The following is a 22,924-nucleotide window of genomic DNA, read 5'->3' as shown; positions in this document are numbered from 1 at the left end:
CTTGCAGACGAATAGGTTCTTATGTCATCAGCATCGTCTGCTGCTGGTGATGTCACGACCAGTACTGGCAATACCGCAAAGACCCGGAGAATAGCACGGGATTGCTTTTTGATTCTGTGGCGTGCCATCGGCGCATAGCGCTGCCGCGTTTGGCATTGTTGATAGTGACGCCGTTCTAACTCGATGCGCGTGTTTACTTTAAATCTTTAAAGAAATATCGGGGGTGGTTTGGGGCCCTTTCAGGGTACTGCAGTAGAGCAAGATGTACAATGCTAGCTGCATGTAACAAAGCATTAACGAGGATACTGCAAGCCATCATACAGAGTGCAAGAAACAGCTGGCTCTACAAGGGATAATGACACTGACAACTCAGACATTTGACTCAATCAAAATCTCTGCAATTGAATTCAACTCATAAAAAATCTTCAGTTCTACTTGTAGCAAGTTGCTTTCTGCCCTCTTTTATTGCGATTTGTTTAATCATTTGTACAATTCAACTAAATTAAATAATTTACCCTATAAATACCTTTGTTGCACTGTCTGTCGGATTTAAAAACAGATCACGCTGTTCTCTTCCCATTCACAATGTATTCAAAGCTTCTTAGGTGCTTTTGCCAGAGACATGAAATAAAAAAATTGATGTGTTTACCGGTGATTTGCAATGTGAACACACCTGCCTGGGCACTATCAATGTCTTTCCTAAGCTTTCTAATGTGTGAGTGTGCTAGTGTCAATAACTACTGCTAAGCCAGGCATGCTCTTGCTTATGTAGTACACTAGTGAACAACACTAAGCCACAATGTGTATATATATGCACATAGAGGCATCCGCACAAATATAGCCATATCAAAATATTTGCGCTGCGTTCAGTACAAATATACATCAGTGATTGTCACAGCTCGTAGATATATTCGATGGGTTCATTTCATTTCCAACATGCACTGCTGCTAGAAATGGCAAATGTCGACAGCAACATGCGAGCATGCTAACAGTAACAGACGCGAATGAGCAAAAGGTCAACATCTCAGTGCAACATGGCACACCAGTTCACTTTTGGTGCACCCATGCAAGTTGATCGAACAATACACCTCTTTCAAAAGGCAAAGCACACTGCTTTGCTTCTGCCAGCAACAAGCTACCAAGAATGTTTTATGCATGATAGATATGCACAACCCCAAGAGCAAGCTTGCAACATACAAGGTGAAATCTAATGCATGCTTTTTGCCAGCATGTTGGCAAAATCAGAGGTCAGGTGAACTTCCCCTGAAAAGCTATGCACAACTATGATAACTTTGGCATTAGGCCGAGGTTCAAGTGCTAATGTTCGTGCGCGCTGCTTGTTGCCTAATGCCATCCAAGTGCAAGATTTAAAGCTCTGTGCACCCAGCCAGTGCACTTTACTTTTGAGTGCTACGTCAACTATTGTGCTTGTTGCTGTGCTGACAGACAGGAAACGGTGCGCACCACTACTGTGATTGAAATGTCACCACTTGCAGTGTTTTGCAAGGTACTTCAACATTCTACACTGAACAGTAGCAGCTAATGTTTCTACACAGGTTCGCACAAAGAGACTGGTGCTCTGCAGCTTCAGCTAACACAGAGGTACAAGATTCCCTACGAATAATGCGCAGCTTCAAAAGGAGTACATGCAGAGGCGCAATGGGAGACCAGCTTACGAGGTGCCGCCCAATCGAATGTGAATGAGTGAGCACATGTGAATTCCATGAACCATGCGTATCGTGGTCACGGAATAGTCAAAGCATGTCCATGTGTATTAAGATGCACACACTTGAACCAGGCCAAGGTTTCTGGGACACACATTTGCATTAGTGCAATGATATTATCAGCTTGTAGGAATGTGCAGCTTGGCTGCAGGTAAGAAGAGAACTACGCTATAAGTAATCCGAGATGGTAACGAAATAATGGGCACGCGAAATCTGTGCAATAAAAATGAGTGTAAGAGGTATGCAGCCCTCTTTCAGCTGACTGTGAGTTTATGGCTGCCTTGCGTGCACTGTAAGATGCAAAGAATGGTAAAGAGTGTTAAAGATATGGGTTTTGAGGCACAGATAGAAAGCAAGAAGATTAGCGTCATGTGCAGCAAAGTCCGAGGTTCACTATTTAGAAGAAAAGAAAGATTGTAGCAGCGTACCTAACACACCTCTCAACCTTGTGTGAAGTTTTCAGCCTGTCGTTGAAACAGAACCGCTGCACCTGGTAAACTGATCTCCCCGGCTATTCCTAAATTTTTCCGGCCTCGAACGCGGCAGTCAGTTTTGGCGCATTGCTCTTTGATCATGCACATGATGAGCGCATGTGCAGCCTGAGAGACATCGATTTCGTGGTTGCTCTGGTTACTTAATAAAGGGGAGCAAATTACGAGTTGATTGTCTCATTATGCTGTTGTACATATAAAAGGCAAAAGGATTCTTTTTAGCCCCTCCCCCACACCTCTCCCCTTTTTTTTTCAAAATCCGTGCACTGGTAGTGGAAGGCATTTACAATGGGAAAAGTATTGCACTATCATACTAGATATACATATTGCTAAAAGCACCACTCAAGTGACGAAATACCAACGTGCACAAGTCCGTAAATTCAAGGCAAGAAATGTAGAGCACGGAGCTTTCGTGCAGCTTTTCAACTGCTTGGATTAAGTCATCCACACATATAAGATAGAATAGTATACACATTAGACATACCATCGGTTACTGTGAAGCGCTTAAAACAGTGTACAGAAAGATAATGTGAAGACAGTGCGCTCCATCAACAGCCGGTCATACGACCCCTACAAAACAATTACAGTGATAAAGCATCGAAATAATTATGTTGCCTGCAAGAAGGGTTACAAGAGTCACTGCCAGAACTGCCACAACAAGAAGTTAAACAACAATGGTTACAAGTGGCACTGCCAGAACTGACAGTTCACCATTCATTGCAGTCTGTTTGAAACTGATACTTTTATGGGTTTAAGATAAAGCAAAGCTTTCCCGTTATGCTAGTGCTCCAAAAAAGATAAACAGTGCCATAACAGGCATCGGCCTTCCAACAAGTAGTATTAGACAAGACAAATATGTGAAGACTGATGACTAACAACAAACGGCTATATGGACATCTATGCCTAAACGTACACACACACGTTAAACAACCTTTTCAGTAACATCGTTGTCATTTGTGATTGTCATTCAAGCTAACAAAGCTGCTAAAAGCAGCGCCCGTTCGGCTTTTTGTTCGTGCAGAAATAGAAGATTGAGCTCAGAGTGTGAATGCTGTGGATCACAAACGATTTCCATAATTAATTTTTTTCACAGATGATTGTGTCAAGTAAAAGTACTATGTCGTAGGTTCATCATACGAGTTAGCTAATAGTCTGACAAGGAGAATGTAGCCTTCTTTTTTTGGTGCTGCTTTTGTGAGCACACTAGTTGACATTCAACGCCTTTCTAGACAAGCCTGCACCTGAAGCAAGATTACATCCAAAATTCAAATTGGTAACAAACGTAATCACGGCAAGTCATACATACCTTCACAATTGGAAAAGGTGATTTTACCGTATTTACTCGAATCTAGGCCGGCCCCGATTCTAAGCCGACCCCCGAAATTCACAAGGCCAGAAAAAAAAAAAAAGACCTAGTCATTGTACTCGAATCTAAGCCGACCCCCCTTTCGCACATCGTTTTTTCGGAAAAAAAAAAACGTCGGCTTAGATTCGAATAAATACGGTAAGTTGATGGTATTATGGCTTAACGACTGAACAATTATCACAAACAAATGCACGTATGATGGTACACTCCTAAGACAGTTGCACATGTTGGGGCACACTTTTGACCCCCAAAACAATATTTTTCATATTATCCAGCGTGCCTTACCTCGGTTTAACGCCACGCAACTGGTGATAGGAAAGTTGCAAGTGCATAGGTCTTCAAGAAAGGAAGTGCAAGCTAGCAAGCAGACTATTATTGTCGTAGGACAAAAAAAAAACATTCCCAATAGACTGCAAACTGTCTGAGTGTAAGCTGGAACTCCGGCAAAGATAAGACACTGGGCGTAACTGATGCCAGCGTTCCAGCAATCCTATATTAGACAAAGACTGGCAAAGCGTGTAACCCATGGTATACTTGAACAGAGCAAGAAAGATGAGACCAAGAAAGAGAGGAACACAAACACAAGGCGTGCAAGATCATCAAGATGAATGTGCTTGAAACGACAAAAACGAAGTGTCAGAACTGCCCCCTTGCTTTTCACAAGCTCACGTGCAGCAATAAAATGCTGTGCATGCAGGAACTCTATGCTCACAAGTGTGTGAGCTTTGTTATGACAAAGATTATGATGGCAGAATTAAGCACAGCAAATAGCTAATGTTATTATGTCCCTAAGAGCATTTCTTTCCTCAGCTAAACAGCAGAAAGATATGGCTGCAGCCAATGAAGGAGCTCACACGATAAAACAGTTTTTTAAATTAAAGTGCTTTCATTGGCTCTCTCGCTCATTTTTGTAGTGGTCAGAGGTTGGTGGTGGTAGGTCTTTAAATGCTGATGCAAAAAACGCATGAACACGTGCTACTGCATTGTAGTATCACATTTGTCATCAAACACCAACCGTTTTATAGTTCTGAGAGATGCGCGTGCCGCTTAACTACGTGTAGTGCTGCTACAGGTACACTGGTTAACGACTCTGTTCGCTAGAAAATTATGCAACGAAACAAAAGATGCTGCCTGAATATCCTCACTACAACAAATATGTGCCTTCAACTCCATCGTTTCTTCAATAAGGTAAAAAGCTTTCCGGAAGCATAAGGCTATTCACTTACATTAAAAATATCATCGACAGTTTCTGCCCGATAGTTCTAGCCCTTCTTACATGTAAACTGCTCACGGACTGAAATGTGACATCAAAATGACTGGTATGCACAAGTGGTTTGAGATAACCGTGTTATGTCGCTACGAATCGGGCTGTATTGGTAATGTTGGCTGATGCAAGTGCATGAGTCGAAATTATTCTGATATAACATGGACTGCAGATGGTGGAAATGACAGTACGTGCATTACTCAGGCCTAAATTGCTGCATTTCAATCCATGAGCATGCATGAAGAGGGAAGACTGGGGCTCCCCAACGGCCGCACCATGCTTGAACAAGCATTGCTCGACTAACAACTATGGTAGCTACTTATAATATCAAAGAAAAACGCTCATTTTTCTACGTAAATGCACTGACAGGGGCCACAGATAAACATAACTTCCTCTCTATATCGCTACATGCACAGCAGTTTATTCACTACTGCAAGCTAACCTGTGGAAGGCAAGGATGAAGCTCCGATCTTTCGTTCGTGTTGCTCTAGTTAGACTAGAGGTGAAACAACACTGTTATTACACCAGACCTATGCGTGGCAGAGCAGTGAAAAAAAGAACACAATATTGCAACGGTGGCCCCCTTGTCCCAGTAGTGAAATTAGACACCCTGCCTTGTTTTAACTGCAGTATTGTAATAAAACACAAAAGGGGAAGAGGTTGCCGTGGCTAGAGTTGAGAGGTAAGTTCAACACCTTACAAGACTCACTTTTCATTTTTATGTGATAAAGTAGTTAAGAATGTTTAAGCCGTTCCAAACTTTCTACTTTTCACCCCACTTATCTCTCTTGCCTTACTCCCCCCCCACACTGCAATGAAGGCAACTGGTATTAATAACATGCTATCAACAAAAATCACCGTCACCTCACCTAACTGCAGATGCTATAATGGACAAACAAAAGGCCCACTGAAAAACAGTATAGTAAAATGGGCCAGACACTTGAACCTCGTTATAATAAATAAGAGCGAAAAGTTGCAACATAGTTCGTTGTAGCAGAACATGAACCCAACATCTGACTATTTCTATGGCTGCTGAGCCAATGCAGAGATGTCAGCAACAGCAGATAAAGCTGCATTTCCTGCTCATCAACGAGTGTGCATGTAACACTTTCGAGAAGCGATGACATGTGGCAACTTAGCTTACTTGCTCACCATACACACTAAACTTTGACGATGGAACTCACTAAGTTTACCCAACTTCCACTTTTATTTAATTGACCCTCAGTCGAGACTGTGCCTGCCACCGAGACTATCCCGTTACGAGATATCTTCATTGCGTCATGTGTGTTGGACATCTCACTAGTGGACGCTTATTCACTCCTCACGGAACTGCGTGGAATTTTTGCAGGTGCAACAAGCTAATAGAGAATCTTCAGTGCCAATATCCATTTTTAGATGCATTCAACAAGCTAGTTTTGGGCACTTGGATAATGCTCTTCTTTTGGTAGAAAAGGTCCTGGAGCCGTGGTCCAATTATACTTCCACGCAGACAGCCACAAAAGGCCTATTGCACTAAATGGAAGCAAGTGGCGTGCACAAATGCCGGTGATTGTCGGCGAATATTTCGATGCGATAGTGCTCACATTGAATGTCTCTTTATACCTTATTTTTTTTTTACCTACATTTCCCTTTTCTTAACTGTAGGATAGCCAGCCAGTTACAGCGCGGCGAGACCTCTTCCCCATCTTCCCTTCTTCACTTCCCTCCCGTGACAAGAGATTATGCGGGAAAATAATTTAAGACTGGCATGACTCAGTCACACACTGTATGTCGGGGCTCTCTGCCACGCCAGACGCTGAAACATGCGCTATGACGTGGACTCTGCTTTTGTGAAACAATGAGCCCTTCAATAGCTGACCTCCTAAGAGAGAGAGTGAGCAGCAGTTTCTCAATATAATGCTGCTGTTAATGCTTGTTACGTGTTAACAGCGGTGACAGCTTCATTGGATGGAGCATCAAGAGAGATCAAAAGGCAAGGAAGAGTCTCTGCTCACTTTCGCATGCATGCACACACTGTCGGCATGCATGAAACTTAAGTCATTACACCATCTCTAAGGACACCAGAAAACCCAAAGTTTCAAACTGCTCAAGATCACTTAGCTGCTCTGATATCCTTGTTCACCAGTTGCGACATATGAGTTAGTTTACCCTGCTGACAAACTGAACCTTACTAACCAAATCAAGAAACTGAACATCAGAATATTGTTATATTATCAGTTAGTCACCACTGCTAACGCTATTAAACCCATACTTTTGAGTGACTGAAGCTGGCAAAGCAACGGCGTTATAGTCAGGTAACGCACTACAGTCATGCCTTCAGCATTTAGATTACCTAATGTAGCCTATAACACCACAAGAACATGTTAGAGGGTTGCAGCAAAGAGTGGCACCTGCTAGTTTGATTTCTTTGGAAGAAAAAGAAAGACTTTTGAAGTGAAATGGCAGGCAGAATGAAACAATACACTATCCCATTACACGAATAAATTATTGCTGCAACGTATCTGCTTGATATTATTCATATTGTTATCAAAACTGCTACATATAACAGCAGGTTGTCACAGTTTATCAGTAGCTTGTTTGAATGCATGGCTTATCCCTTTGTTTCATCAAAACAAATCATGCGACTAAGCAGAAGATGTGCCAAGCACTGACCAATGAAGTAATACCTTATTGCCTCTAATTTTCACAACACCACCGTGCATCATGCGGCAAGAGCTGACAAAACGAAAATAAATACGAAAAAATAATAGTCGCATGCGCAACACAACCAAAGTTGGTCACTATTAACGAAATAACAGCCCTTACATTCTGCTCGTCTCATTAATTGACAGAGTGGCATAGAAAGGAGTCCAACAAATGCAAATTATCGAAGGAATGAAAAGAAGTTCACTGAAATCAACGGTACTGCGAAAGCCGTGGCCAGATTGGACAACAGGTTGACCGAGTGATTGTCAAGGATGTTGGCACCACAGATGTGTTTGACATTGTGTCCGGGACGTTCGACTATCCGGCCTGTCTTGGCATGCACACCTGCAAAGACATTTGAATATGTAACGTCAACAACAAGTCGCTTGGTCCGTGGGACATGCAACAAACTGTTTGGAAAAAAGAGACGTACAACAGGGAGTAGGTTAGGTTAGGTTAAGTTAGATAGGCAGGAAACATACTGTCTGGAATAAGGAGACACACAACAGGAAATAGGCACAAGTCCGGACAGTGTGTGTCTCCTTTCAAAGCAAACATTGGCTCTGCAAAGTTAGTCACAGCTTTAGCATGCAGACGAGCATCAAATCAAGGGACAAAAAGGTGTGTGAACTTCACATCAAGCTGAAGTGTTCAAATGTTTAACACCTTCCACTGCTTAAAGAAACCGTGGTGTAACAAATACACAAGGGCATGAAAGAGTCAACTGTGGCAGTCATGCATACTAGTACTGGTGTGTTTTTACAACAAAATTGTCAAAGGTCAACTCCGATGATTCTATGAGGCCGATAGATCTCAATGAAGAATGGTGTGCATGTTTCCCCTCACACTATCGTCATTTCTTCAAAACAACACGCTTGAGAGTTGCACAGATTTCTAACAAATGAGTCCTGTTAATCGCCTCAAACCACTCACCTGGCTTCTTCATAGTTGCTAGCAACGCTGTGTTATGACATACTCTACTATATTACACATGCAGAGCTTGCTGAAAATGAATAGTAAATGAAGGTAGCAAGCAGCAACAAGGAGTTGATGTTTTCGAGTAAATGTTTGTAACTGCACACTGCTTTTGCTAGAACTTGCACAGTGTCAGGACGGGAAAGTGATGAGTAGCAAGTAATAATAATATCTGGGGTTTTACGTGCCAAAACCCCGATACGATTACGAGGCACGGAGTAGTGGAGGACACCCTGGTGCTCTTAAACGTGCAGCAATACCGCACAGTACACAGGCCTCTAGCATTTCGCCTCCATCGAAATGCGACCTCCAGGGCTGGGACCACATCCATCAGCAGCCTAGCACCGTAACCACTCTACCACCGTGGCGGACGATGAATGGGGAATGTTGTTATTGCATTGTTTACTGCATGAACTTCAGCCCTCACCAGACGTGCACGCAGTTTAGGGCAATGTCAATCGCCTTAAGCCATGGTAAGCCCGACCTGAAATTCTTCTGCAGTGCTGTTATGCCGATAATAACAGAAATGACCACATAATCGAAAATTTAGCAGTTCTTCATTGCTGAAGTAAACCTAGTATGACTAAGTATAATGCTGAATTTTGATGGCGTGCCATCTATCCGCTGCACTATCAACAGGTGAAACATTGCGTGAATCACCACTACACGAGACGGAGACAACAAGACAAAGCATGATAACAAGCTAGTGGGGTTTGTGGTGAAATAAAAATGGGTCGTGTTTCGATTTACTAGCCTGCCATGGAAAGTTTATAACTGTGTTCTATTCACCCTGTCAATGCATGTGTCCATGCCGTAATGGTTACAGTATGACTGGGTTTCCATGCAATGGGTCGTGTGTTTGAACCCTGTTAAAATAATTTCTGAAGTCATCCGACTTCCGGTATTTGACACTGAGGGGACCCATGAAATTAGGCGAATTAAGCAAGTGGCAGGAAAAACAACGGTGTACATCCTAGACTCATTTGGTAGCATTTGACCCGACTGTAACATGTCCCCGAAGCCAACATGCACGCACCTTTTACGATTCCAAAGTAGAATATTATCTTCAAAATGACATTAGTGCAATTAAACTATACAGGAATTGAGTGTGCACCTGATTTCCCAGGAAAAAACAACAACAACAGAAAACAGCATATCTCTGACACTTGCAGTAAGAAAAAGACGAAACGAGTGAACTTTATCTTTGTGGAACAAAACATTACTTATTTAATGTCTGCCTTCATAACTCTTAGGCAGCGCTTTATCGCCATGAAGAATATGTAATCCGCTATGAAAAAGAAGATATGCAATTCTCCTAACAGCCAATAGAAAATTTGGTGCCCTGAACTTATCAAATGGCTCTTCAACTGTCACAAATGAGATGGCGGCCGACACCAGACTAACTACTTTGCTAGTCCGCACACAAATCTTCGGTAATGCCGATAACATGTGACACAAATTGTTGCAGATAGCTGTACATGTCAAGTAACGTAACATTGTTTGAAAGTGTCCTCATAATAAGATTGAGAGCAGTTTATCAACGTTTTTATGCTGTGTGAACTCGTCCTCCATAGTGGTTGGCATCTGGTGATGGCAACGGCTATGATTCTCACCTGCCCAGCTCTGAATAAGTCGTTGTGGACACTGCTTTGGTTTCGTATCAGACTGTACCACACGGGAAATTTTTTAGGCGAATTTTCTCTCAAGTAAAAGCGTGCATTATAATCAGATAAATGCTGTAATCATTCATTGCGAGATACCATTTTTGCATTAAAGTATTGCTAGCGCAGCACAAAAATAAGACTAGCATTTTGATGAGAAATGACATGTGCTTGGACACTGCTTCTATGTTGGAAACAATACTGTGACCACCAGTGACAAGACCAGCCAAGCTAGAGTTATATGGTGAAGGGTAGTTACATTACAGGATCGAAATATGGAGAAGGCGACGGCCGGGACTTTTGGTCAAGATAAAAATAATGGAAAAGTCGTACTACCCGGAGTCTTAATGGAAGTCAACTTTTTTTTTTTTTCCTTTTTTACATTAGGGACTCTGCTGTGATGTAAAGACAACTCATACATGCTTTCCTCTTGCTTTTCATGTTTTGTAAAAGTTTTGCAAAAATGTAAAAGTTTTGTAAAATGCAAAAGCTTTGTAAAAATTTTTGACCACGCACAAGGAGTATCTAATATATTTATGCAAGATTGTTAGCACAGCATCCATACTGTATTCAATTTCTACTGTAACCGATTGGGGAGAATTTGGCTACATGCTTATTTGACTGTTGCTTTTGCAGCCAAACATGCTGCGTCTCTCAAGGGACCTAACGCACAATGCGCGAGTTGTGCATGCTGTTACGACCAATCAGAGCATGATGATGTCTCTGTTTGCCTTTGTTGCTCTTGAACACATTGCATATCTCTGGAGACCTTTTAACCCTCCGTAGAGCTGTATAGCAAGATCGTGGTGGTGTCCTACAGCCACATGTCCCCTTCTCAGCTGTTCACATGGCACTGAGAATAAGTACTTGCTTACAATGCTACAACGCGGGTTTGATTCCTCATAGGGGCTAGATGTTACTCTTTCTCTCTATGTAGTCACCACACTGAGGCAACACAGACAAACCAAAGACAGGTAGGGCAGCCAGAGAAATGCTCTCACATTTATAAAATCATGTGGCTGCTACTCGTGGCGAGAGATGAAAATGTTGGTGGAGCGTCTCTGTCGGATGGCTATGGTCTACGTCTGCAAAAGGTACATGTGCTTCCCCACCTGAGAACTGCAGAGTGGCTCCGAGGAAGGAGTCCAGCAGGGATCCGAGAAAGCCGGCCAAGGCACCAACAAGGACGACCAGCCACTGTGCTGATGCTGCCTGTAGGCTGCTTGGACCCACAAACAGAGCCATGGCAAGGTAATACACCATGCCTATGAAGGCCCCGCCCAGGGCACTAAATAACAGGCCCTCCAGGGAAACGCCCCCATTAGTACCTGCATGGTTGAGAAGATAATCAACATGATTCAAAGGGACACTAAAGATGATGATGATGATGATGATATATGGGTTTTAATGGTGCAAGGACTAGGCTTGGCCAAAGAGCACTAATAAGTGTTAAATTAAAATATTCGTGGTAGATGGAGACACTAAAGAGAACAACTATTTTTCTCACGTTAGTTAATTACTCTTTCAAAACACCAAAAGCACCACACTTGCCGAGAGAAGACGATTTGTATGTGAGAAAACGCACAAAAAGAAAATGCGTGTGGCAACACCACCTTGAGATTCCCACACCAATCCCTGTGACGTCATAGATTTTGATGGTGTACCCTGGGGCCTGCCACCTTGAAACACCTGCACCAACTTGCAATGAAATCATGGACTTGGACTGCCCCATCTGCTAGGCATTTACAAAACTCTTTACAGCTAAAATTAATCACATTGAGTTCGAATACAGTCAGAAAACTGACATTGCAAGCTTGAGGAAATTTTATTGAGCTAATGTGTCAAAAAAAAACAAGGCATTCAAATCCACGACATCACACTGATGCTCGAGTGCATGGTTTCAGCACAATATTCTAAAATAAAACTTTTACCTTCATTCTCTTTTCAAATAACGAATATTTTTTATGATGATGAAAAAACAAGAATAGAGTTCTCAATTATAGAAGGGACGTTCATTGAGGGGCTCGTTTTTGTTGTACACAACCCAATGAGGCTAACAGACATTGAAGTCAATGAAACCATTGGAAACATTATTTGTAGTTTTCAACTGTAGTGCTGCAATCATGGCACAAATGAAAAATGTATTAAAGCGGACAAAATACAAGTTGCCGTTGGTGGGCACCAAACCCACAAATAACGTCTCTAAGTTTTTAAAAGTTCTCTAACAACTCATCAGTCTAAAGCATGGAGGGAACAGACAAAATAGGAGATGCCCTGGCATCACATTTTCTGAAGCCATAAGTGCAGCCATATTTTGCTCTTTGAGTCTCTAATTGGATTGTTGGAGCAGATGGGCACGAGCATTGAACTTTCACCATGACGAGCCGCTTACAGCGAATACTGCTGACACGCATGCCTGTTGAAGGTGACGGACGCGTTACAGCTGTTGAGGCAGGAAGTGTTACAGTTGCACTAATACGTCTCAAAATCTGCAAATTTTAAAATTTGGACAGCACACTGAATGGGAACGTTTATTCAAGGCAGGGTTTACCCACCTGCTATGTTCTGCATGCACAAAGATTGCCAAGCTAGTTCACTGAATGCAATATTGGAGGGAATCTCAAGGAGCACACCAACAAATCAGCAAGCAAGATAACAGGAAAAAAAAAAAGCAAGTTAGATTACATGACAAGGCTCATTTAAAGGAAGCTGGTGAAATGACTTTATGACATCCTTTATTTAATCGACGAAACGTACATGCACGATGATATGCTGCATCAAGTGGAGAGGACAGCTCAACAGAGAATGAAAGGGTGTCACCCGTAATTTGTTGTTTCAAAGTGTACAGGCATCACGAATGAAAAGAATGAACTGGCCAATCTTGAACTGACTAAATCATCTGTTGTGCTTGGATCAGGAACTAAGTTGGATGCTGATGTAGGTGGTGATGAAATTTTCCTTGGCTACTTTGTTGGTCATCACAAAGACTACAATAGTTGCATAGGGACAGTTTTATTGTCGTGCATGAAGACATTTCTTCTAGTTTGCTTAGTACACCTCTTGGTGTAAGCTAGATTATCTAGGCTTTGATAAGACAGCACACAGGCAAGTCATTAGGTGACTGTCAGCCTGCTCCTTTTACAGCCCTCCAAGGAGTCACGTCAAAATAATATGCCAACTAAGTGCACCAATGGCAATAGCGACCAATGCGTGGTTAATGGTGGTGATTTTAATCTGCCAGAAACTGATAGGGTAAACTTAAATCCTCTTTCTACACGTGATAGGAATTTGGGCTTATGATCTTTGCGAGTAACATAAAGTGGACACCCACAAGAAGAACAAAGGATTATACAAGGCGTTGAATGTGTAGAGACTCGAGTAGTTTGTTGTTGCATCTGTGTTGACCCTGCGCTACTTATTACAAACATATTTTTCTACAGTGCAATGCACCTTGGGCCAAGAGCTTCTTGAAATATGTAAACTCTACAATGTAAAGGGAATGCCAGTAGCACCAAAACCAGAAAATTCAGAAAAGAAAGCAGAGACAGGAATAGGAAGGATGCTGGACTAACAACTGACTTTAATTTGAAGAAAACGCAAACAAACAGACCAATATGAGTCTCGTGCTATGTGCCAACTCGCCCAAGAAGCCACCCTTATGTAAACTTTCCTTGTCACTTTATCCCATCTGGTACTGAACCTCATACATGCATTCAACACTACATTTATTACTTACTGATGTCCCTGAAGTAGTGCATTTTACTCTTGTACTACAAGGTATTAACCACAGCTCTGTTGTTTAACCCTGTGAGGGATAATGGGACGAATCTGTCCCCCTTTTTCTTCTTCAGTAAAAGCTTCCTCCGCCACTGCACATTGACATTAGCGCTATGATTTTCTGCTGCCGTTGGTAAGAAATATTTAGGAAACCAAGAAAAAATATTTCACATGTGTGCGGTATCATATGTGGTACGAGTGATAGATTAAGTTTAAATGTGTTTTGTTGCGTAGAAATTTTTTGTAACTGTTGTGTCATTGTGTGAAAGGTAGCTAAAATTCTAGATTTATGGTATGTTTCTCCTTCTCTGAATTTCAAGAGAAGTAGTTCTAGCATGAAACTACGAATTTTCTTTAAAAATTGGAGTAGTATATTGGCCGATAACCGTGTCGAAGCATACTTGAATGGAAAAATGAAGCAGTTCCTTCCTAAGCTTAACTACGCAGCAGGCACGCATAAATATTTTTAGGGGCAAAGCTCCTTAGGGTCTGGGTCGTTCCCTCCTCTGTAGTAGTAGTAGTAGTATGTATGTAGCCAGCTCTAGTTTAATGAATTGCTCACTAGACGGCATTTCATGTATTTTTTAGAGTTGCTGTTTAAAGATGACAGATGGCGCTCATATAATGCGAATCGCACATGTCATTGGATGCCTGCGATTATAAAATGTGCTTGCTCTTGGCGCGCTTTCTCTTTCGCTCGGGAGTGGACACTTTCCCTGCATTTCACCGATCACAAAGTGGTGATAATGAAGGGACCACGTAAACCAACAGTACAATAAAAGTTTGATGTTTAATATATACACGGTGTTTCACACTATTTATATGATGTACTGGGCGAATTTCACGGAAGAGTTTCATGGTTTACCGATGATTCCCTCCAGAGCTTCGCCCCACTCATCATCATCCACCCCGTGGATAGGCTGTGATTTTTTTCAAGTTTGATGGCCATTATTACATCACAAGACAATGCTTCATGACGGAGAACGCTCTGAAATTCCTTTTTTGCCCTTTTTTACCACTACGGTACCAGTGGCAAGGAGACCAAAAGCTGTGGCTAAGACGTTCCTAAAATTACAGGTCAAAAAAAAAAAAAAAAGAATCATGAGATTGATGCTGTAGACAGTCAGGAAACTAAAGACAACACGAATATACAAGATCTAAGAGAAACGCTAATACCTCATACCTGGATGAAATTCATGAATGCATTTCAGGATTCAGTGCATTCGGTGACACCACATTGGTATGGCTTGCCTGACTCATGGTTGCAGTTTTATATATGGGCGGAAATTCAGGCATAAGTGAGGTGCTTTTCCTTATCTACAGCGACAGAAGAGACAGAAAGCAGCTCAAATGGTTGGTGTATGCGAAGAGGTCAGACAGAGCCAGCACAGCACAACAGGCGCAGGCGCACATTGTGTACTACAGATGGAAATGAATTGCGCCGGAACATTTTTTTTGCAAGGTTTCTGAAGCACAGCGCTGTACCACTTGCTTCGATCCTTTTTGAGCGAGAAATTTGGGGAAAGGATCACAGCTTGGTGCGCTCATGAGACAATGGGACAGGTGTTGTCCTACTTTTTCAAAGACATGTCATGGGTCAATGGGACACATACGTCCCACTTTTGTCTCGTAAACTAATCGTCGTATTTTGGTGAAAATTGCTTTATACTATTTCTAAGCATGTTATTTACATATTCCACAGGCATATTTTCTGTTATCATTGAAAAATATATATGAACCCATAAAGGGTTAAGATGTAAACATGACTAGTTCAAAAAACTGCTCAAGGTGTACACTGTTGCATGTACAACTACCAAAAAGCTAGCACTGAGGAGATAGCGGATGCATTAGGTTCTTACTGAATTTTGTTAATGGATGTTGAAAATATGAACGTCTCTGATTTGTGGAATCTCATTTAAAGATAAATTCTCGGGTGATGATGTTCACAGCAGAGAAAAAGTAAATCTTGATGCAAAAACAAATGCACAAAATCGCATGAGAAATAGCTGTTGCCTGTTCAGCATACAAAAAGTAACCTTTGCCAAAAATGAAACCATAATTGCAGCAAATATTCAAACAAGCAAACATTGTGCGCAGCAAGGATTCAATGGGGGCTAGTTGGTACTGCATCGTTCTTGTTCTGCGCTAGAAATGGAACAGGGGACGACCAGGGGGGCGTCTGTGTTCCCGTGTCGTCCCCTGTTCCATTTCTAGCGCAGAACAAGAACGATTGTGCGCAGGCTGGCAAAAGATCAATATTCTCATGGTTTCCATTTATGCCTTCACAATCATTTTTAAGAGTTATAGCAATTGGTAAAAACGAATTGAAAGGGTAACCTACAAATCCAGCCCCTCAGCCAATTACAGTACTGTCGCACATACATACACACATACATACCTTTGTAAAGCAGATTATTTTAGCTCATACTTTAGCTCAAGGGATTTTCTGGTCGTGAACGCAATGAAAATAACTGATGAGCTTTCCAGTGCGGGCTGTGCCTATGGACGACATTACAGTTCATGACTGGGCTTTAAAGGGACACTAAAGAGAAACAATGAATTGATTTAGATTGATAAAGTGTGCTCGGAGAACTCTTGTGCAGTTTATTTCACCACCATAGGTTTATTATTAGAGGAGAAAACCAAGTTCAAAGTTTCATTTTTAAATTTTGCGCCGAACTTTGTAATTCGTGACGTAGAAGATTTACAAGAGCATTTAACGTATTTTGGCACCACTGGCTCGACGAAATTTCCACAAACTCGTTATGTAAAGTCTCTGGCCTCCTCAGAGGACAATGTACTTTGATTTAACCGATTAGGAACTACGTAGGCCCAAGCAGGTGCCGTCAAAAATATGTGACGTCACAGCAAATGGTGCGGGAATTTTAAGGTGGCGTCGCCACCTGTATTTTCTTTTTGCGCATTTTCTCTCTTATTAAGCGTCTTCTTGCAGCAAGCGTGGTGTTTTTGGTATCGTGGAAGACTACTTTACTAATGCGAGAAAAATCGTTTTGCTCTTTAGTGTCCCTTTAATAGAAAAATTAAACACAACAGCGCCAGAGAGTTCGTTGTGTGTGCATTTTTGCTAAATAAGCAAATCGTGTCGAAATGCCTGATTTTCTTATGAAGTCATTGCAGAAAGGTACTGCCAGCATATAACAGTCTAAAACTTTTTTTAACAAGTGAGCACAAACAGCTGTCATCTCTCTTACTATGAAAATCTTGCGAGAGAACAATCAAAGATATATTTTTCATTGTCAAACGTATGAAAACCAGGCTGTGTATTAAAATCAAGAGTGTTGCATTTTCCATTTCTGGTCATGAGAAATCAAGGCAGTGTTAAAGCTGAGTATACATGGTATCTGTATCAAATGTTCAGCAATTAAAGCACCCTTTGTGTGCAATAATTTAACCACGCAGCACACGTTTACTGGATGCAATACACATGTGTGCGTTTATACGTGATTCATAGAAAATGTGCCTACATATGATATGTACTTTTGAGAAGTGCCAGTTTACTACCGACTCTATTTTCTATTTTCAAATCTGCATCAAACATATAAATTGCTAAATAAATTTCAGCAAAGAGACATTGCTGAATTCCAAGAAGCGTTAGAGTGTAATATCAATATAGGGCCTCAAAACTTTCCAATTCCATAAATAAGCAAAGAAAACTGAGAAACAGAATCTTTCACCTCTAAAACTATAAACTAAAAAAACATACCAGAGTTCTGTAAACTACATCTGTTTGGTCAACTAAACCGAACAGTACATTGCTGGTTTACAGCTGACAACTCAAATCTGAACTGACCACATCACTTATGTGAGGCCTGCACAGTCCTTATACAAAGTTATTTCTATAATTTGAAGGACTGTATAATCTCGCTGATTTTCGCTTTTGGCACTTATTCACAAACCAATCTTATCCTTATCTCTTGTTTTCCTTATTGTTTTTGTGCCCTTAACACGCGCTAAGTGCACAAAAGCAGTAAGCAAAGCAAAAGATAACTTGGGTTGGTTTGTAAGTACTGACTGCGTATTTATTTATGAAGCAAGTTAAGAGACCGAAAATGGTAAGGAAAATGAGAGATAAGGAAAATGTTGGTTTGTGAACATGGTCCCTGTCTAATAAGGTTCAGTTAACAGAATTTTTGGAATTATTTACTCTACCCCCTAGTTACAGAGTTATTGAACCGCTGCATCATTTTTTATTTAGCAGCTATTGCAATTCTAAAAGAAATAAACATATTAATAATTTTAAAAAGTCTACCCTCTCCCAACAGTTAATTTCCTTCCCCCTCCTCACCCCCCCTCAATTCAACAAACTTCACAAAACTTGGGTCAGTGGATGTGAAAAAAAAAAATCTCTGTTCTACGCATTCACACAGAAATGGCCAACAATGTTTCATTTTAACAAAAAAACATAAGGGCAAGATTTAGTTGCCTCATTTCTTATGACTACTTCTTTGGAAACTCCCACAGAGCATGATGTCACAAAGATGCACAGATACTCCTGTCCAACTTTGTGCAAAAAAAAAAGGGGGGGGAATGGGTACACTTCCTTGTGGAAATTTGCTTCGCAGATGAGGATCATAGTAATTCAAGTTTTGTAAAAAAAAAATGATCTGTGATGTGGGAACTACAACAATGAAAAGTGTCAACATAGAAGTCCCATTACTTTGCCCGCTTGTATATGCATCTCAACCTGCAACAATGTTCATTCAGGTGTGGTAGTATGTAAATAAAAAAAATGTGAACGATATTACTATAGTATGTGTTTAATAATCCTAAATTGGCAGAGTAAACTTTATAGCATATCCCGGAGGTATATAGTTGGTAATATTAAAAGACGCTTGCTACAACTGTAAATAAACAAAGGAGCAAGGAAGGAAAGACACGGACCATTTGACATTTCCTCTATCGTAGACGTCACTTTTTCCTTGTTTCACGAGAGCTAGGCTATGTGCATGGCTTTCCCCTTCACAAAGAAAAAACAGAGCTTGATATGCCTGCTAATGAGAAATTTTTTTTTTTGTGCTTGCTAGCACACAAGCTGCATGAAATTTATCATTTGTTTACAGAAAGTGTGCATCTTAAAATGTCATTCACATTTACAGTAAGTCGCTGCCCTGAGACTGCAAAACAGCCAGACAATCAAACTCTTAACCTTCACGCGTGACACATCAAGGAGCAGACAACCTATTTTTAAAAATAGCGCCCGCCATCTAGACAGACTGGAGAGCATATGCAAACATCCGTAACTATGCAAGTTCCATGAACTTGGCCTAGACAACAGAGACTGGCAAGTGGAGTACAGCGGCCATCTTATCTGGGCCATCCAGTATTTGCACTCCACTTGCACTTGATTTGATGGCAGGCTATCTTTGGCTACAGTTATCTCGTGTAGCCGCCAACAAAGCCGTACAGACAAATCAGTCATTTACCTGTGTGCAATTTTCCCGCCGAAAGGCTTTAATCTCAGTAATGTGGACTTTGTTCATGAGCTGTATGATTACTCGTGAACAAAATGAAAGATGTACCATTACGACACGCCACTGCAAAAGCCCCGAGGGCCAATTCTATATGTTAATATTTTTAAAAATAACATTTCTCTTGAGGTCTTTTTCGTTATATCCTCAGGGCCGTCGGCATTACAGGCAGGAGTGAAAATGAAACAAGAAGTGGAAAAAAAAATGTGCGCGACAAGTTTAGGGAACATATTCACCATAATAAATACAATAACAGCGAATTGCACAAAAAAAGAAACAGTAAGAATACATTCAAATAACATTTGTAAAAAGAACAATGCAAAAAAATAAAGTTAGTACGGAGGGCAGAACAGCAACATTTTAAGGATACTCTAAAAAAAAATATGCAAATAATTTTTCAAATTGTTAGATTAACCTCTTCAGCAGCAGTGTGCACATTTGTACACATCAAATGTAGAGGCTTGTCACGCACCACACGTTACTTCAACCGGCTTGAAACGTGATGTGCACATTGGTACACACTTCCTGACTGGATAACTAGCACTTAACTGTGCTGCGTATCGTTGGAGGGGATCCTTTTGCTGAAGACGCTACAGTGTTCAACAAGCTATTTGACGTGCTGAGTTCCGGAAGGCATGCCAAAATGATAATTTTTGATAATGAATACAACAACAACAAAAAAAGTTTGTGCATTTTGAAATGAAGGTTTCATTCTTTTTTTATGCAAAAATGGAACATGACATAGCAGAATAAAGAGATACTTAATTACACACGGTAATTACAATTACTTACTGAAACTTGCACAAAACAATGTATCACCTAGTTTTCTTTCTTGAAATATAATATAGAGTGCTTTGGAATAATGGTGCATAAATTTGACACATATGGGGACAGTCCATCATAATTCACACATGAAGGAGCTACACTGCACTATATAAGAGCAGTAGCAAGCGGAAAGGCAATTCCAGTCTTTGAATGTTCATGGAATGAATGAACGTAAAAAAAAGATTATGGTTTTCCTTTTTTTTTTCTTTCCATATGATTCAATATCAAATGCACACATTTCTTTGATGTTATTTTGTGTATCAAGCTACACACAAACAATCTGTTCTTGGAGTTCTGCTTTGAAATTATCGCTCTTTTCGCGATACCTTTGTGCAAAAAAATCCGTCATTGAATTAACGCACCACTACAGCTGGAGTAATTTCTGACATCATAAGACGCCTGTTTGCTGCGCTGCCAATTAACAAAAAAAAAGAAAAAACAACATGCAACATCTAAAAATAACATTAACAAAAAAAAGTGTGATTTGCTCATGTATGTCAAAACAACTATTTAAACTGATTTAGGCAACTTGCAGATGATACCCAAAATATGGGCCACCTGGTTTTAACTTGTTAAAACTTGTGAACTTGTTAAAAATGAAGCCCAACTCTCTCGACGTGGAAAATACCGAGCACGGTCCTACAAACTGGCTTGCTACACTGAGGCATTTCGTCTGTGTTTCTGATACGGCTTTTGCATGCCTGTGTAATTTTTGTGGTTGAGCTTGCTTTTATCTAGACAATCCTTTATTTAGCTGATAAATCAGCTCATTAATACAGATATGGAGGGATCTACAGGCTTGGCACGTGAAAGTAAAAATGAATTCAAGACACATGACAGAAGAACTGAGGCATCATCTATCTTTCAGAATAATTTACAAAAGGTAGATATATTAGCAGAATTACTGGCGGGTATAGAGTGGAATTTTCAATGTGTTTTGCTTATTTTGCTGGGCAGTTGACAACTCGCCCTACTTACATGTTGAAAGCATGACAGCCAGAAGGATATTTGAACGGACATGTGGGAAAAGGGAGTAGCACCTTTTACAGGTTAACAGTGCTCAGCTGTTCGCTCAACCAATCAGTGATAATGCAACCAGCCCATGTAAAAATTAACTCAAAAGCTGTCTTACCTCTGGGCACTCTTTGGAATGACGTGATGAGGAAAGGATCTCCCCTGGAGAGCACGCTGCCAAATTCCGATGCCCATGTGTCGCCACAGCTCTCGGCCAGGGCGCTGAGCACGGCCAGCGAGAGGATGGTGCACTGCCAGGCATTGCTCGGATCGACCAGCCTCTCGCCCATCCCACATTCCAGCACGTACAGCAGAGCAAACTCTGTCGCAATGCCACCATTGCAAAGCACCTGGACCCAATTGCGCTGACCTCCTGTAGAGAACGTGCAATAATGTAATGTTGCACACACACAGATAAGTGTGCACAACCGTGCAGACGTCACTCCTTTCAGTGAAGAATGGCATGCTACGATTGGTTCAAAATGCAAGCTAGCAAGAGCGAGATCTAGTGTAAATACTGCCTGTAAGTGCGATGTGGTTCAAGTCTGCAATATTTTCCTGGAATAAGAACACATCGCAATAACATTTTTGTTGGCAACTTGACACCCAACTGCATGTTTATTGCGAGAAACTGTTGCACTCTAGAGTTATTCCACACAACACCAAAACATTAATTTCGTTTAACATTTTTAATTGCACGCAGCAGCGAGTTCAAAAGGGGAGAAAAACTAGCAAAAATGATTAATCCGACTTTGTGAAATGAATCACAGAAAATTGAGCGAAGAAGAAGGACAAGAATTCACCTTGGCGGGTACAAAATTAAAGCTCTTATAATATACAGAATCAATTCCTGCGCTGTAGTTTAACAACAAACTCACCTTCCTTGTGGTCCGGTTCGAATTTCTTTTTCAGCTCGGATCTAAACTTTGTTGCTCGAGAGGATGAAATAAAGAAAGCGAAAAGGCTCGCTAAAAACAGGTAGCTGCTTAAAGTCAAAATGAAGCCGACCACCAGACCTGAAAGAAAAGAACAAGCCGCCAATAAGTTACAACCTTCTATTCGAACACCGCGAAATTCTGAGCAGCAAGTCTTTTGACACGACAGCAATACCAACCACATAGCGCTCCTGAAAGGTCGAGGCTTTTCCTCTTGTATCCCCAGGCCGATATTAAAATGGGAATGAACGCGGAAAAAAAGAATCGGAGAGGCGTTGGAGGTGCTACACCTGAAACCACAACACACATACAATCGGTGCACGTTAAAATGCTGCACCAGATAGCTTTGAAGAAACGGTGACAAATGCGCAAGGCCCATACTACACGCTGAATGACTTTCCTAAGAGAGAACAACGCTACTTACTTTCAGTGTACCAAGACGAAACCACTGACAAGGACCAAATGGTCAGTGATAGAGGTAGTGTCACAGCAAGGAGGATAACTAAAAGCATGTTACGGTAGAAAGAAAAAGAGAAAAGGGATCTGGTGTTATATGATCTTTCGTAAGAGCGTCGTTAATTTCATCGCACTGTTCCGTACACGACTGCTGGCGTTGACAGCCGCGAAACCAACCACAGCACAGATGATCGCACCGTGCGCTCGCAGATACAAACCGCACACACGACACACACACGCAACGCCGGTAAATCGCGTGCGA

General features: G+C 41.2%; 1 protein-coding gene across 1 annotated transcript; it reads right to left on the bottom strand.

Moving 5' to 3' along the window:
• Positions 1–791: 791 nt before the first annotated feature.
• Positions 792–22,897, bottom strand: LOC119387007 (transmembrane protein 19). Its single transcript, XM_037654311.2, has 6 exons — positions 22,631–22,897; positions 22,386–22,496; positions 22,150–22,287; positions 21,390–21,644; positions 11,279–11,494; positions 792–7,875 (listed from the first exon to the last, which is right to left on the bottom strand). Exons 1-6 carry the CDS (start codon positions 22,716–22,718, stop codon positions 7,709–7,711), a joined length of 975 nt encoding a protein of 324 aa, XP_037510239.1. The 5' UTR covers positions 22,719–22,897; the 3' UTR covers positions 792–7,708.
• Between the last annotated feature and the right edge of the window lie 27 nt (positions 22,898–22,924).

This window comes from Rhipicephalus sanguineus, chromosome 3, assembly GCF_013339695.2.
Source record: "Rhipicephalus sanguineus isolate Rsan-2018 chromosome 3, BIME_Rsan_1.4, whole genome shotgun sequence".
Taxonomy (NCBI): domain Eukaryota; kingdom Metazoa; phylum Arthropoda; class Arachnida; order Ixodida; family Ixodidae; genus Rhipicephalus; species Rhipicephalus sanguineus.
This window is presented reverse-complemented; position numbering and strand designations above follow the sequence as displayed.